Raw genomic sequence first — 12,352 nt, 5'->3', positions numbered from 1 at the left:
AAAAAATCAAATACCTATTATAAAAAAATCTGTTTTTTTATTCATGTATGGATCAATCAAAAATATCATTAAAAAATAGGTCACCAAACCCCTGCGAACATCCGAATCCCGTGTTTAAGTAAGTATGCGACTTTTGGTTGCTTGGGAAGATTTGATGTTTTTTTCTCAAGGGATTTTAAGCAGCAATGACTTATTCGTCCCGAGGGTAGATATGATGGACGACAAAATTTGTAAAAAAAAACAATGTTTAAGAAGTTATGGTAGTTGACTTCTTTATCATCTCTTCTTGGAGCAAGGTCCCTAGCAGAATAAAGTTTATTTTTGCTGGTGTGTATATCTTAATTTGACAAGATTCTGCTCCTGTGGTAAAATACAACAAAATTTTGGATTGCGCTATTTTCAAAAGCCTAAACAGAGAAGTTTTGTTGAAATCTTCGCGACTTACGGTCTCAACTTATCGATTTTACTATTGATTCAATCTTATAATGATTCTGTTGTATTTTTTTTTTAGATTTTGCTAGCTAATATTCCAGTAAAAAAACTTGTTCAGTGGGCACAAAAATAATCAGATCTTGTTAAATTCGTCACCTAAAATACCGATTAGATGAAGTATTACTAGAAAAAACTGGTCAATATAATAATTGAAATTAAGTGTGCGCCGATCGGTGAGATATACCAAGAACAAAGTATAAATATGTCTTACACAAAATGATAAATAGTTTTTTTCATAGTTTTCCATGAATAATCATAAGATAACCTTAATTTTCTTTTCAGAATGTGTTTTGATCAAACGAGTAGTTTTTAAAATACACGCATTCGTAACTGTCCCATTTGTGAATGAACTTTGCTTAAAAATGAGATAAAACGATAAAACCAAAGGTGACATGATTGGCTTTGCCAGAATTGCATTAGAGATTCGAGCTCCCGAGCAAAATGATGTATTACTAAACAATCAGGCGCAACGAGTTTTTTTTAAATGAATTTTCATCTTTTTCGATAATTCATTCTAGGAACAAGAAAATATGCATTTTTTTTATATTTCTTTAGCTTAATTTTACTCAAGAGCTCGAGTCTTTCATCCAATGCTACCAACCACAGGCAATCATTTCATCTTTGGTGCAAGGCTTCTCATTTTAGGCATAGAGTTAGCTCCAATCGACATTGAAAATTCGCAATCTTTTATTTAAATGTATCGATTTTTAAGAAGAATGCTTTAAAATTTATAAATATATTTTAAAACCTCAATTTTGTAAAATTATCAGGCATTTGTTTGTAGAGCTCTGCTTATCAATCCAATTGCTGCATTTTAGTTGACAAAATTTGTTTCAAAGTATAGGCCCCGTAGATTCTTGCCAAATTTCCAACGAGAAAATATTAGAGTTAAAGGCACAACAAACAGGCAAATTTCTTTAAACTGAATAATAAATTTGAAAGTTTAAATACGTTTTTTTCTCCGTATCAGCATTAACCATCACAAATTTGGTGTTTCAGATGGTTCAGATGGTTCATTCTATTTATCAAAATTTTATACGTTTTAAATTTTTTAATTTTAATTTTTGATTTTCTAAATTAAAGAATGTTTACTCGAGTTGCAGAGGTTATGACAAATATTTCATTCAAAGACTGTGATGAAGTGATGAATACCACCCTTAAAAAAGTATGCCCATTTTTGAAGCCTAATAACTTTTTTATCTTAACTCTTATAGAAATGCAGTCTTGGGAGGAAATATTTGTTATAATTTTGGCTTTAACAAAACCTATATTCAAATGAAATCGGCCGAAAGTAATCAAAGTTATTGATGAAAAACTGTTTTTTATGTTGCTCCCGAACCACATGTTTCAAAATTTCATACAAACTTCAGGCTCGTTGAGCGACTCCTCCCCGTGATCCGATCTGGCCCAAATTTGGCATGAGACCTTGTACTAGGCCTAGGATCAATTTAAGCCTGCAGCGCATAACATTTCACAAGCTTGAAATTTCCCATAAAAAATTGGGGCAGTCTTATGTTCATATTGAACTAGTCTAGCCACAATATGTGTACATTCATTTCGCCAACCGGAATGAGGTGAATAGTAGCGCAACCCACCACTTCAACATACGCTATTTTCCGTCACCGTTTTAACAACCAAAACACAACAAAAACATCCATTCCACCCCCCATTCGACGAACCGGGTGGAAATTCCATTTCACCGGACGCATGCGCTTTTCCGTCCATATAGAGATCCTTACACCAACACCACAAAACGGTAGAATCTACAGGAGAACATTCAGGGGGAACTTTTCCCTATATCAGTTTCAATCCTGCACTTTTATAGACACCATCCAAAAAGCGCACCATTTGATCTGTCGCGTATCGGCTTTTCTAGGCAAAAAAAATATTCTTAAGGAAGTTTTATGAAGTTTATTAACATTTAATCACTTCAAAATTCTCAATTGCTTCAAATTATACACATTTTTAGCAGAATTTAGAATCTCATTTACTTTCCATCGAATGCAGACATTCCTAGAAATTGATTTAGTGAATTGAAAAAGGAGTCTGATATTCATTGCAGAGAAAAAATAATCGAGTCTCTAATCGAAAACAATAAGGCTGAATGAAGAAAATAAAAATAGGTGTGGACTGAGGAAAACACATCGATTTCCACGATGAAAAGTTAATTGTGATTGTGACTGCAAAAAAAATTGTTTGGAGCTAAACAACCATTGTGATATTGGGCGACAATAAGCTTTCCAGACGTGCGAAGTTGAAGGAGCAGTGCAGCTCTTACTGAATTTGTGGATCTTTTTTTGTAGTTTTTGTAATTGATTAAAAGTAAGTGAATAATGAAGCCCTTAAGGGAATTTGTTTTAGAGCAGTATTTTAGAAAAATTTAAAATTATACACTTATACTTTCTTATCATTAAATTATTATTTCATTTATTGATATTTGAATTATTTTCTTTTTCTTACAGGTTCTCACCCCTCAGAAGTGCGGCGACGTCTACCTGTATGATCTGCTGCAGACGCCGACCAGAGTCAGTAGTCCGTATCAGCAGCACTCGGCTTCAGCGGACACCCTAGATACGTACGACGTTCCGAAACCGGCAGTCCCAATAAGCTACGATACGGCAAGGGTTTGGTCTCGAACGCCGCCACATTACAGCTACAATCAAAATCATCCCCAATCACCGCACACACCAAATCAACACCACCACCTTAATTACCCCCATCATCAGCCTCCACACTTCAACTACAGAATGGAGGAATCCTACGATGTGCCACGACCCGTCAACAACCTCTTAGCTCAGCAAAACCTCACCCCGAGCAGTTCCAATTCATCCCTGCTAACATCCGACAGTCTAAGCTTATCCTCGTCCAACCGTTCATCGTTGGCAAACATGCCAGACTACGACGTACCCCGGAGAAATCCAATCTCCGTCAGGTCAACTCCCCCGCCTCCCCAGCAGCAGCACCAGCAAGGTCCAGGCACTCCACACTCGCAGTGTGGCATCGGCAGCAGCACCAGCGCCAACTTCAGCAACAAGTCCCTTTCGATGTCGATGTCATCGTTCACTTCCAGCACTTACGACGTCCCACCGACGCCGCTTCACCAACAGCACCAGCAAACACCCAAAGAACTTCCCCTGGAACTGTCCTCGGCCCTGGAAACCCTGGCCCGGTTACAGAACGAAGCCACTTCAGCCGTCTCTAAGTAAGTTTGTATTTTTCTTTTAATCGAAGTCGAGTAGTCGGTCCAATAACCCGAAATAATTTTTCTCTTTCTTCGACTCCAACAGACTTCTGGGTTTCGTATCGCCCAACTGGAGGACCAAGGAAAAGTTGGATCCCATCATGATGGATCTGAAGCTGGCCGCCGTTCGGCTGCGGACAGCGCTACACGATCTCGCCGAATTCGGCGACGGAGCCCTGGGCAATGCTAGTAAAGCTGAAGATAAAGGTGAGTTGACCTATTGGAACTTGTTAGTTTTTTCTTTCAGGTTTCAGGGTGTCAAACTTGGATCATTCATCCCATAGCAGGTCTACCAAGTTCCCACTGGTACAACACTGGGAAGCTTTTGTTCTTAGACAAATTGCTGGATTCCTAAATGTTTGCTGTGTTGACTTCCGTCGGCTTGGTTTTTCCGATTTTGACTTGTAGACCTGCTGCCTTGAAATTTTTGGGGAAGTTTTCGTTGTATATACGGCTGCGAGCAAATCAATAGCGTCTGGTAGGTCAAGGTCGTCGTTAAGTGCTCCATTGTCGAAGGATTCCACCGCAATCCTCGGTTTGGTCTACAGTCAATCGATCCGGTCAAGATCTCATCCATCACGATCAGAAAAAGCAGCGGTGATAAAATACATCCCTATCTCACTCCAGCAGTTACCGGTATTGGATCGTACAAGACACCGGCGTGCAAGACCTTGCACGAAAATGCCTCGTGCAGTACTTCGATGAAATGGACTAGTTTCTCTGGGACTTCTCGTCGTCTAAGAGCAGTCCAGATGTTTTCGTGGTTCAGTCAGTCAAATGCTTTTTCGAAATCAACGAACACCATCAGAAGAGAGTCCTGAAATTCGTTGATTTGGTCCAGTATTATTCGTAGCGTTGTGATCTTCCGGATCGGAATCCAGCTTGTTGCCGTCGGAGTGTAGCGTCGATTTTCTCCTGGATCCCGTTCAGGATCACTTTGCAGAGTACTTTGAGGGTTGTACAGATCAACGTTATACCTTGCCAGTTACCGCACTCTGTCAGGTCTCCTTTCTTCGGGACTTTTACGAGGATAACCTGCATCCAGTCGGCCGGGAATGTTGCAGTATCCCAGATGTCAGCGAAAAGACGGTGCAACATTTGTGCTGACAAGGCAGGGCCGGCCTTCAGCATTTCAGCAGGGATGCAATCGATCCCAGGCGCTCTGTTTGATTGCATGGCTTTGATTGCCGCTTCTATTTCAGCCAGCGAGGGCGCTTCTGAGTTGACGCCATAATGCGACTTACTGTTGGCGCTTCGAGCTGCGTGTTCTGTTGGCCATCGCTATTCGTGACTCGGAAGAGTTGATCGAAGTGCTCGGTCCATCGTTTGGGCCGATCTGTTTGATCGGTCAATAACTGACCTGCTCGGTCTTTTAGCGGCATTCTAGCATTAGTCCTTGCACCACTTAGGCGACGGGAAATGTCATAAAGTAATCAGATATCTCCATTGGCGGCGGTTCTTTCTCCTTCTTCGGCCAGGGAGCGTCTACTGGCTCGTTCAACTGCCTTTTCCAGCTCCACATATCGTAAACGGGCGGCTGCTTTGGCTGACCCGGTACATGCATGCTAAATTCCGACTTTCGCCTTTCTTCGATCATCGACCATCCTCCAAGTTTCATCCGACATCCATTCACTTCTTCTTTCACAAAATTTACCGAGAATACCATGGCTCGTCGTGATAAAGGCATTCTTGATTCCACACCACTGTTCTTCGACTGTTCCGTCTGTCGGCAGTTTCGAGGCTCGAGATTCTAGCTGTTCAACGTATGCTCTTTTCACCACTGGATTCTCCAACCGACGGACGTCGTATCGACACCCGACTTCTCCTCGCGCCGCTGGACACGCACGAGTCTTAATCGTATCTTACCAAGAACGAGGTGATGGTCAGATACAATGTCTGCTTTTCGTTTGTTGCGAACATCAAGAAGGCTCCTTCTCTTTTTTCGGCTAATGCAGAATTGACCAATTAGATTTTCTATTCGGCCATCTCCGGATACCCAAGTGACCTTATGCGCTGGTCGATGGGGGAAGAGCGATCCACCGATCACCATGTTGTTGTTGCCACAAAATTTTACAAACAGCTTCACGTTTTCGCTCATCTGTCCTAGGCCATGGCGCCCCATGATGTGCTCAAGGTCTTGAATGTCGGAGCCAATTTTTGCGTTGAAGTCACCTAAATGGATTTGAATGTCACCCTTCGGTCACAAGGTGAAAATTTGAACTACAGAAGAGTACAGAAGACCCCAGGCTTTCATAGTAACTACCCCCGTATCAGCAAACCTCTCCGGTAGAATTTTCTTAGGACCTACAAGACTTGGCCGATTAGGAAACTGTCAAGCTAAAGCCTCGTCACGACCACCCCTGGATAGTTTCTCTGCTTTCTTTTTGGTAGGAAACATCGTAGCTAAGTACGTAATACCTTTGAAGCCGTATTTTAACAGGGTTATACTGCACCCCAAGATTTTCTATTTGTTTGTTAAGTTTGGTGGACTAGGTATCTCTTTTTCTCCGTTCGTTTAGCCACGTAACGTCTACCCCTACGTCACGTCTAGTTAACAACTTTCTCAGCGTTCAAAGCTAGAAGTTTCCTTTCCAGAACCTGCGACAGACAGAGATAGCATGATCTACCGATTCCTCTGTATCCCCGCATAGGAGGTGAGCTGATAAGCTTGAACCAATCAAGGTATTCCTTAAAGCACCCAGGATCCGAAATGAACTGCGACAGATAGAAGTAGACCTCTGATTCATCCAGTCCTGAAAGTCGCAGGATTAACCTGTGTGTCTATCTTGCGTTACTCGATGTGTCCCATTGCACGTGGCACTTGAGCACACTGCTTGTTGAGGTTAACACAGTGTAACTGTTCCTGTTAGTAACACTTCTTATCCTCCGCCAGAGTGATGTCGATAGGAATCATGCCCATGATGACAAAAGATGCATCTGTTGAGATGTTCCTGATGCACAGGAAACTCGCATGGCTATCAGCTGATTAGTGTTCTACTTAATCCAGGCCGCTCCTCCGTATCGAAATTTCGACAGAGCTACGCTTGCAAGGAGACGTCTCTTACCACTCTTTGGACCACGGCATTTTTTATTTATTTACATGGTTTTTCGTCTCAAGAAATAACTTGATGAACATAATTCCTAAAATTCACTCGGTCCATGGCTACCGTTCTCCAACTTCTCGGACATCCTATATTCACCAGATCACGCTCCACTTGGTCTAACCACCTCGCTCGTTGCGCCTCTGCTCGTCTCGTTCCTACCGGATTCGTAGCGAACATCTGTTTTTCAGGACAGTCGTCCGGCATTCTCGCAACATGTCCTGCGCATCGTATCCAGCCGGCCTTACCATCTTCTGGATACGAAGTATTCGACTATATCAAGCTCGACGCCATCGATCGTGACCTTGTTATTACTGGACAAGCGGGTTCGGCCGGTCTCGGATCCGCAGGCCATCAATCACGCCCCATATTAGTGGTACGTTGAACTTATCGAAGCCGCCTGCGCGAATTCAATGACCACGTGGCAGTTATGCCTGCGCCGATAGACGAAAAAACTTCAAGGAATTTAGGTTTTGCTTTCTACGTGATCTAAGACTTAAGATATGTAAGACTAGCTGTTAGCTTATCCGTAGAAGTGTAGTGAACCCCTATCAATCCCTAGGGTCGGCACGCTTACCACTCAAAAGACTATCTTCCAGGGAAGTTCGGGAAGACTAAGGTATGACTCCAAGGCTAATTAGTTCAAGGTTTGCAGTTTCCACCCCCACTTTCTTATAGCTATCTATCTAACCTTTTCACTGCGCTGCGACAACGTTGTGGGAACGAACTCCCCCTTCCTCCTTCGGCGTCGAGCTCGGGTCCGTTGAGGACAGCTGGCAGGTCGACAGGTTCTCGCTGAATGTACCCGGCCCCACCTTAGGTGCTGAACCGGGCTCGGAAGGTAAGCGAAGTGCGAGTTTCAATGGCGTATCTGGCCCCACGTTGAGCGCCAAAGTGTAGAAATCGGTAGAAAGTGCTGTGAACCCCTAACGATCCCTAGAGTCGGCACGCTTACCACAAAAATACTACGTTGCAGAGAAGTTCAAGAAATCTAAGGGAAAACTCCTGCGGGAAAAGTAGGGGGAACGTGCTCCTTCGGCGTTGAGCTCGGGTTCGTTTAGGTCGGCTTAGAGGTCAGCTGGTTCTCGCGGAGTGTACTCGGCCCCACCTTGGGAGCTGGACCGGGCACTGTTGGGTCTTCGACGGTAAGCGAAGCGGTTCTTGGCAATGGCGTACCTGGTACCGCCTTGGGTGCTGAACCAGGTACCGGTGTAGGTCAAACCGACGTTGTAGCGGTTGTTGACATTATAGGACGTCGCGCAAGACGCTCTCGGATTGAGTTAGTTTAAAACTCGAAACAGCGAGATCCTGTTGATGTTCAGGACAAATTAGGGAATGGTTTTTTGGGGAAACGAACAAAATGGCGGATGGTTACCTGATGTTCCGTCAGCTCAGTATCCTTTTCAGCTATCCACTATCACAGGTCCACAAGTTAGACCAATATCAGAATTATATTTGATACTACTACAATTTCGCTTTTAAATGTAGTGTTCAAATGGTCGTGCCTTTAAAAGCGGGACACTTTATAAAGATCTTTTGGTGCTTGATCTTTCTGCGTTCGCGAACTATCGGAAAATGTCTTGGTCATTTCATTCTTGACTGGCCTTCCCCATCCCCGATCGTTGTCCTCGTTTTTTGTTCGTATATTTCGCCCGATAGTAGATTTCGCCTCTTCACTCTACATTAGCGGCTCACATCTCCTGGTGGCCCTCTGGTGGTGGGTTGCCGAACGAACTTTTTCGCCATGTTGTTCGCCGGGTTAGGGTGGCTGGGTGAACTAACTCGCCAATGAGAAACACTTAACCCCCACGAACACCACTTCAACATTACCAATCTACAGCAAGATCACTGCGACCTCCTTCGAATGAGCTTATTCATTCAGAATTTATTTTAGTTAGTTACGCATTTGTAACGTCTTGCTATACAAATTTCTACAAAATTGTCATTTTCATATATGTTTTAACGTATTATTAATATGAATTCAATTAAACTATGTTTAGTTAGATACAGCAAAATCACTCATCTTCTATCTATTTTTTAGGCCTGGCTCAAAAACTGAAACCCCTGGTTAAGGCGCTACGCGATGCCGACAAGTTGGTTCACGAGGCCTCCCACAATTTGGACAACCAAGGCTGGACCTTGGTAACGTTACAACGACCGGAAGCAACCCAAAAGCTTCAACAACAGCTGCCGCCCGATAGTTTGGACCAGTTGATCGCATGTGCTCAGACCCTCACCGAGGACGTCCGACAGACGGCTTCCTTCATCCAGGGTAACGCAACCCTGCTGTTCAAACGAACAGCCAGCGCTGCTTCGACGGCCACCACACCGCAGACACCCACCGGAAACAAACCTACCAATAACAATGGCGAATGGCCCGAAGATTACGACTACGTTAGCCTAGAATCCAAAGAAGCTTCGGCGAAATCCAATGCCGAAATCCACAATGCCCTGCCGCAAGATTTGAAGAAGAATTTCGAGAACGTCGTGCGAAATGCCGATGCAGCGGCAGCTGTCCAATCTTCAGAAAAGCCAGAGGCCCTTGATCCGAACGATAAATCCGTACTGGTGTACTATGCCACTCAAACGGTGACCCACATGGGCTATCTGACGCAAGCCATCGACGCCTTCCTGCAGACCGTCGAGCACAACCAACCACCAAAGTTCTTCCTGGCCTATGGTAAGTTTGTGGTGCTGAGTGCCCACAATCTGGTGAACATCGGAGATATCGTCCACAGGAACGTCTCCCGGGAGAACGTCAAAACGCGGGTGCTACAGTGTGCCGATGCCCTTTCGGAGGCGCTCAAGACTTGCGTAGCGAAAACTAAAAAAGCCGCTCAGCACTTTCCCAGCGTTACGGCGGTGCAAGAAATGGTAGACTCCGTAGTCGACATCTCCCATCTAGCCAGTGACCTCAAGATCGCCATGCTGGAGGCCGTCCAGCAGTGAAAACTTATCTGCCGGTAGTGGATTCTGATCTCAGTGCGCAACTGTTAAAGGACATAGACCTCCTAACGTGGTTTCATTTGAAACTTTCAGGAAAGTTTCTACGAGTTTGAACACAAAGGCAATGTCGAACAATGCTCGTTTTATTACCTTGAAACAGGTAATGGAACCCATTAAAAATCAAAAAGTGAAGAGCGCATGAAAATTTTAAAACAGACACGGAAAAAAACATCTACGAGTGGGCCAACGAAATTGTTGTAGATTTAGCAAAAAACAATGCCAAAAATACGCACTATACAAAACAATCAACCTTGTTGACCAGTATCCGTTAAGGTCTCAGCAATGTAGAAAGTTTTACTTAATCTTTACCCGCAACCTCACTTTGTAATATTTTTGTACAAAAATACACACCAACTCTAACGGTGTTATCACTAATGTATTGTACTCGGTATTATTTTTTTCTGTTCCAAGCCTTGCAGTTGGAACAAGTCAGGCAACAAATCTTATACATCAGATAAAAACAATAAAATCACACCCACAGGCACAGGACTATCTACATCAATTTCCAGTGCGTCGAGTGGATAATTTGGAATTTTCACACAAATACGATTTCTAAGAGATCAAATACCTAATACCTTAAAATCAAAACTTAATCCCTGGCTGTCTTGTCGTTAGTTTTCTATACTTAAAAACTCGTACGTGTCTCATCGTGAACGCCATAATATCGTCAAACAATCATCCTTTGCCAAGACTATACCTAATAAAAATTAGTTTTAAAACCAAACAAAAGTCAACCCTACCCCTAACTGTAAATAATTAAATTTTATTTCTCTTAAGCTACTGTATTATTTAAGTAATAAAAAGCATCTTGGTTCCAAAAACATAAACACCTAATTTGTAATCGGTAAACAATATCATTAAACTTAAACGAAAAAAAAACGACGCACACCAAATTTTGGATTCGGACTAAACTGCGAAACTCCGAAATAAAAATTTAAAGCGAGAAAAAAGAAAATTCTGAAACTTCCTAAATCAAGAATTTTGGATGTTTCAACCAGTCACTAAAAGAATGCAATACTTAATTGGATCATCGTGAACGATAATATATTGGTAGAGAGAGCCTAGTAGAAAATTCCCTTCCGATCGAAATTCCCATTTCGCTGTCCTCCCTCATTCAACGATTATTGATAACTTCAACTGTATTAAACTAAACGGTCGCGTTGTAGACTTGTAGCTGTTGTAGAACTTTAACCCATATAGGTTATCGATTATATTTTGTAGTTGTGTCTATTTCTGTAGCCTAGCGACTATCCTCGAGGAAAAGAGAAAAAAACAAACGAGCAATGCGTTTTGTGTTATTGAAACTATTGAAGAGCATTTGTAGACACGAATTCTTCATAATAAAACAGAACACCGGTAAAAGAAGGACACATTTTGGGAATTTACAGTAATATATTGAAATGAAAATAAAGTAAATTATTCCTGACTGTATGACTCTTTACTGGAATAGTGATGATCACATTCTTATCAAATCAAATTCAAACCCCATTGAATGATTCATTGCGGTCGAGAAGACTTAGGTAGGCATACACTGAGGTTTTTTTACGCGGGAGTTTCGTACCGCGTAAAAAAAAATCCGCGTAAAAATGTGGGCGATTCCCAAAACGCAGAGTGGACTAGCACACCGGGATTAACTAAATAAAAAAGGAATTTCGGAACTTCCGGACAAACGAAGAAAGAACTCGCTCTGATATAAACGTAAGCTTTATTGTAAAAAACGTCTTATCGCGCACACGCTCAACTCACGAGTAATTTAACGAAGAGTGATACACGCTTAGCTGCTTCTAATCCACGTTGAGTAAATGGTGGGCATTGTAATTCTCCTTCATTCCTCCTCAATGACCACTGTTGTTCCTCAAACCAAGAAAATTGTACGTGGTCTGAAACTTGTTGATTCCCAGTGGTTTTGTGAGGGTATCTGCTACCATTCGCTCCGTCGGACAGTACACCAACTGCAACTGCTGTTAAAATTCCAGAAAAACAAAAAAAAGCAACTGCTTCTGGTCAACAAGATCCTTGATGAAATGCTGTTTCGTGTCGATATGTTTGGATTTCTTATTGACCTTCTCCGTCTTGACGAAACTCATACAACTTTGGTTGTCTTCGTGTATGATAGTCGCCATGTTTTGAGGTTGCCCTAGATCAGCCATTAGTCTTCGTAGCCAAATGAGTTCTTGGAAAGCCTCACTAAGCGCGAAGAACTCTGCCTCCATTGATGAAAGTGTCACACTCGACTGTTTGTGACTATTCCAAACGATGGGAGCAAATCCAAAAAAGAAAATAAATCCGCTAGTTGATTTTCGGCTTTCTTGGTCGCCTGCCCAATCTGCATCAGAGTAGCCCTGCAGTGACCACCCATTGCCAGGTCCGAAAGTTAATTCGACATCCTTGGTTCCTTTGAGGTATCTGGCAACTCGTTTTGCAGCCTTCCAATCCGTTTCCGTCAGAGAACTCACTTTTCTTCCCAGTAAGCCAACGCTGAATGCAACCTCAGTTCTAGCATTCACCGCTA

The 12,352-nt window shown here is 42.7% G+C and overlaps 1 protein-coding gene across 2 annotated transcripts in view; it reads left to right on the top strand.

Annotated features, from left to right (window-relative positions):
- LOC129750901 (breast cancer anti-estrogen resistance protein 1) overlaps positions 1 to 11,245 on the top strand; it is a 366,374-nt gene extending 355,129 nt beyond the window's left edge. The window contains exons 4-6 of one of the 2 annotated variants that reach the window (XM_055746072.1): positions 2,955 to 3,694; positions 3,780 to 3,940; positions 8,876 to 11,245. In XM_055746072.1, the coding sequence (XP_055602047.1) occupies positions 2,955 to 3,694; positions 3,780 to 3,940; positions 8,876 to 9,783 (1,809 nt within the window). In that variant the 3' untranslated portion in view covers positions 9,784 to 11,245. The remainder of the gene's footprint in view (positions 1 to 2,954; positions 3,695 to 3,779; positions 3,941 to 8,875) is intronic. The other variant, XM_055746073.1, reaches the window with a different exon arrangement.
- The last annotated feature ends 1,107 nt before the right edge of the window (positions 11,246 to 12,352 follow it).

Source organism: Uranotaenia lowii, chromosome 3, assembly GCF_029784155.1.
Source record: "Uranotaenia lowii strain MFRU-FL chromosome 3, ASM2978415v1, whole genome shotgun sequence".
Classification (NCBI taxonomy): domain Eukaryota; kingdom Metazoa; phylum Arthropoda; class Insecta; order Diptera; family Culicidae; genus Uranotaenia; species Uranotaenia lowii.
The sequence above is the reverse complement of the archived record's forward strand: the minus strand, read 5'-3'. Positions and strand labels throughout refer to the sequence as shown.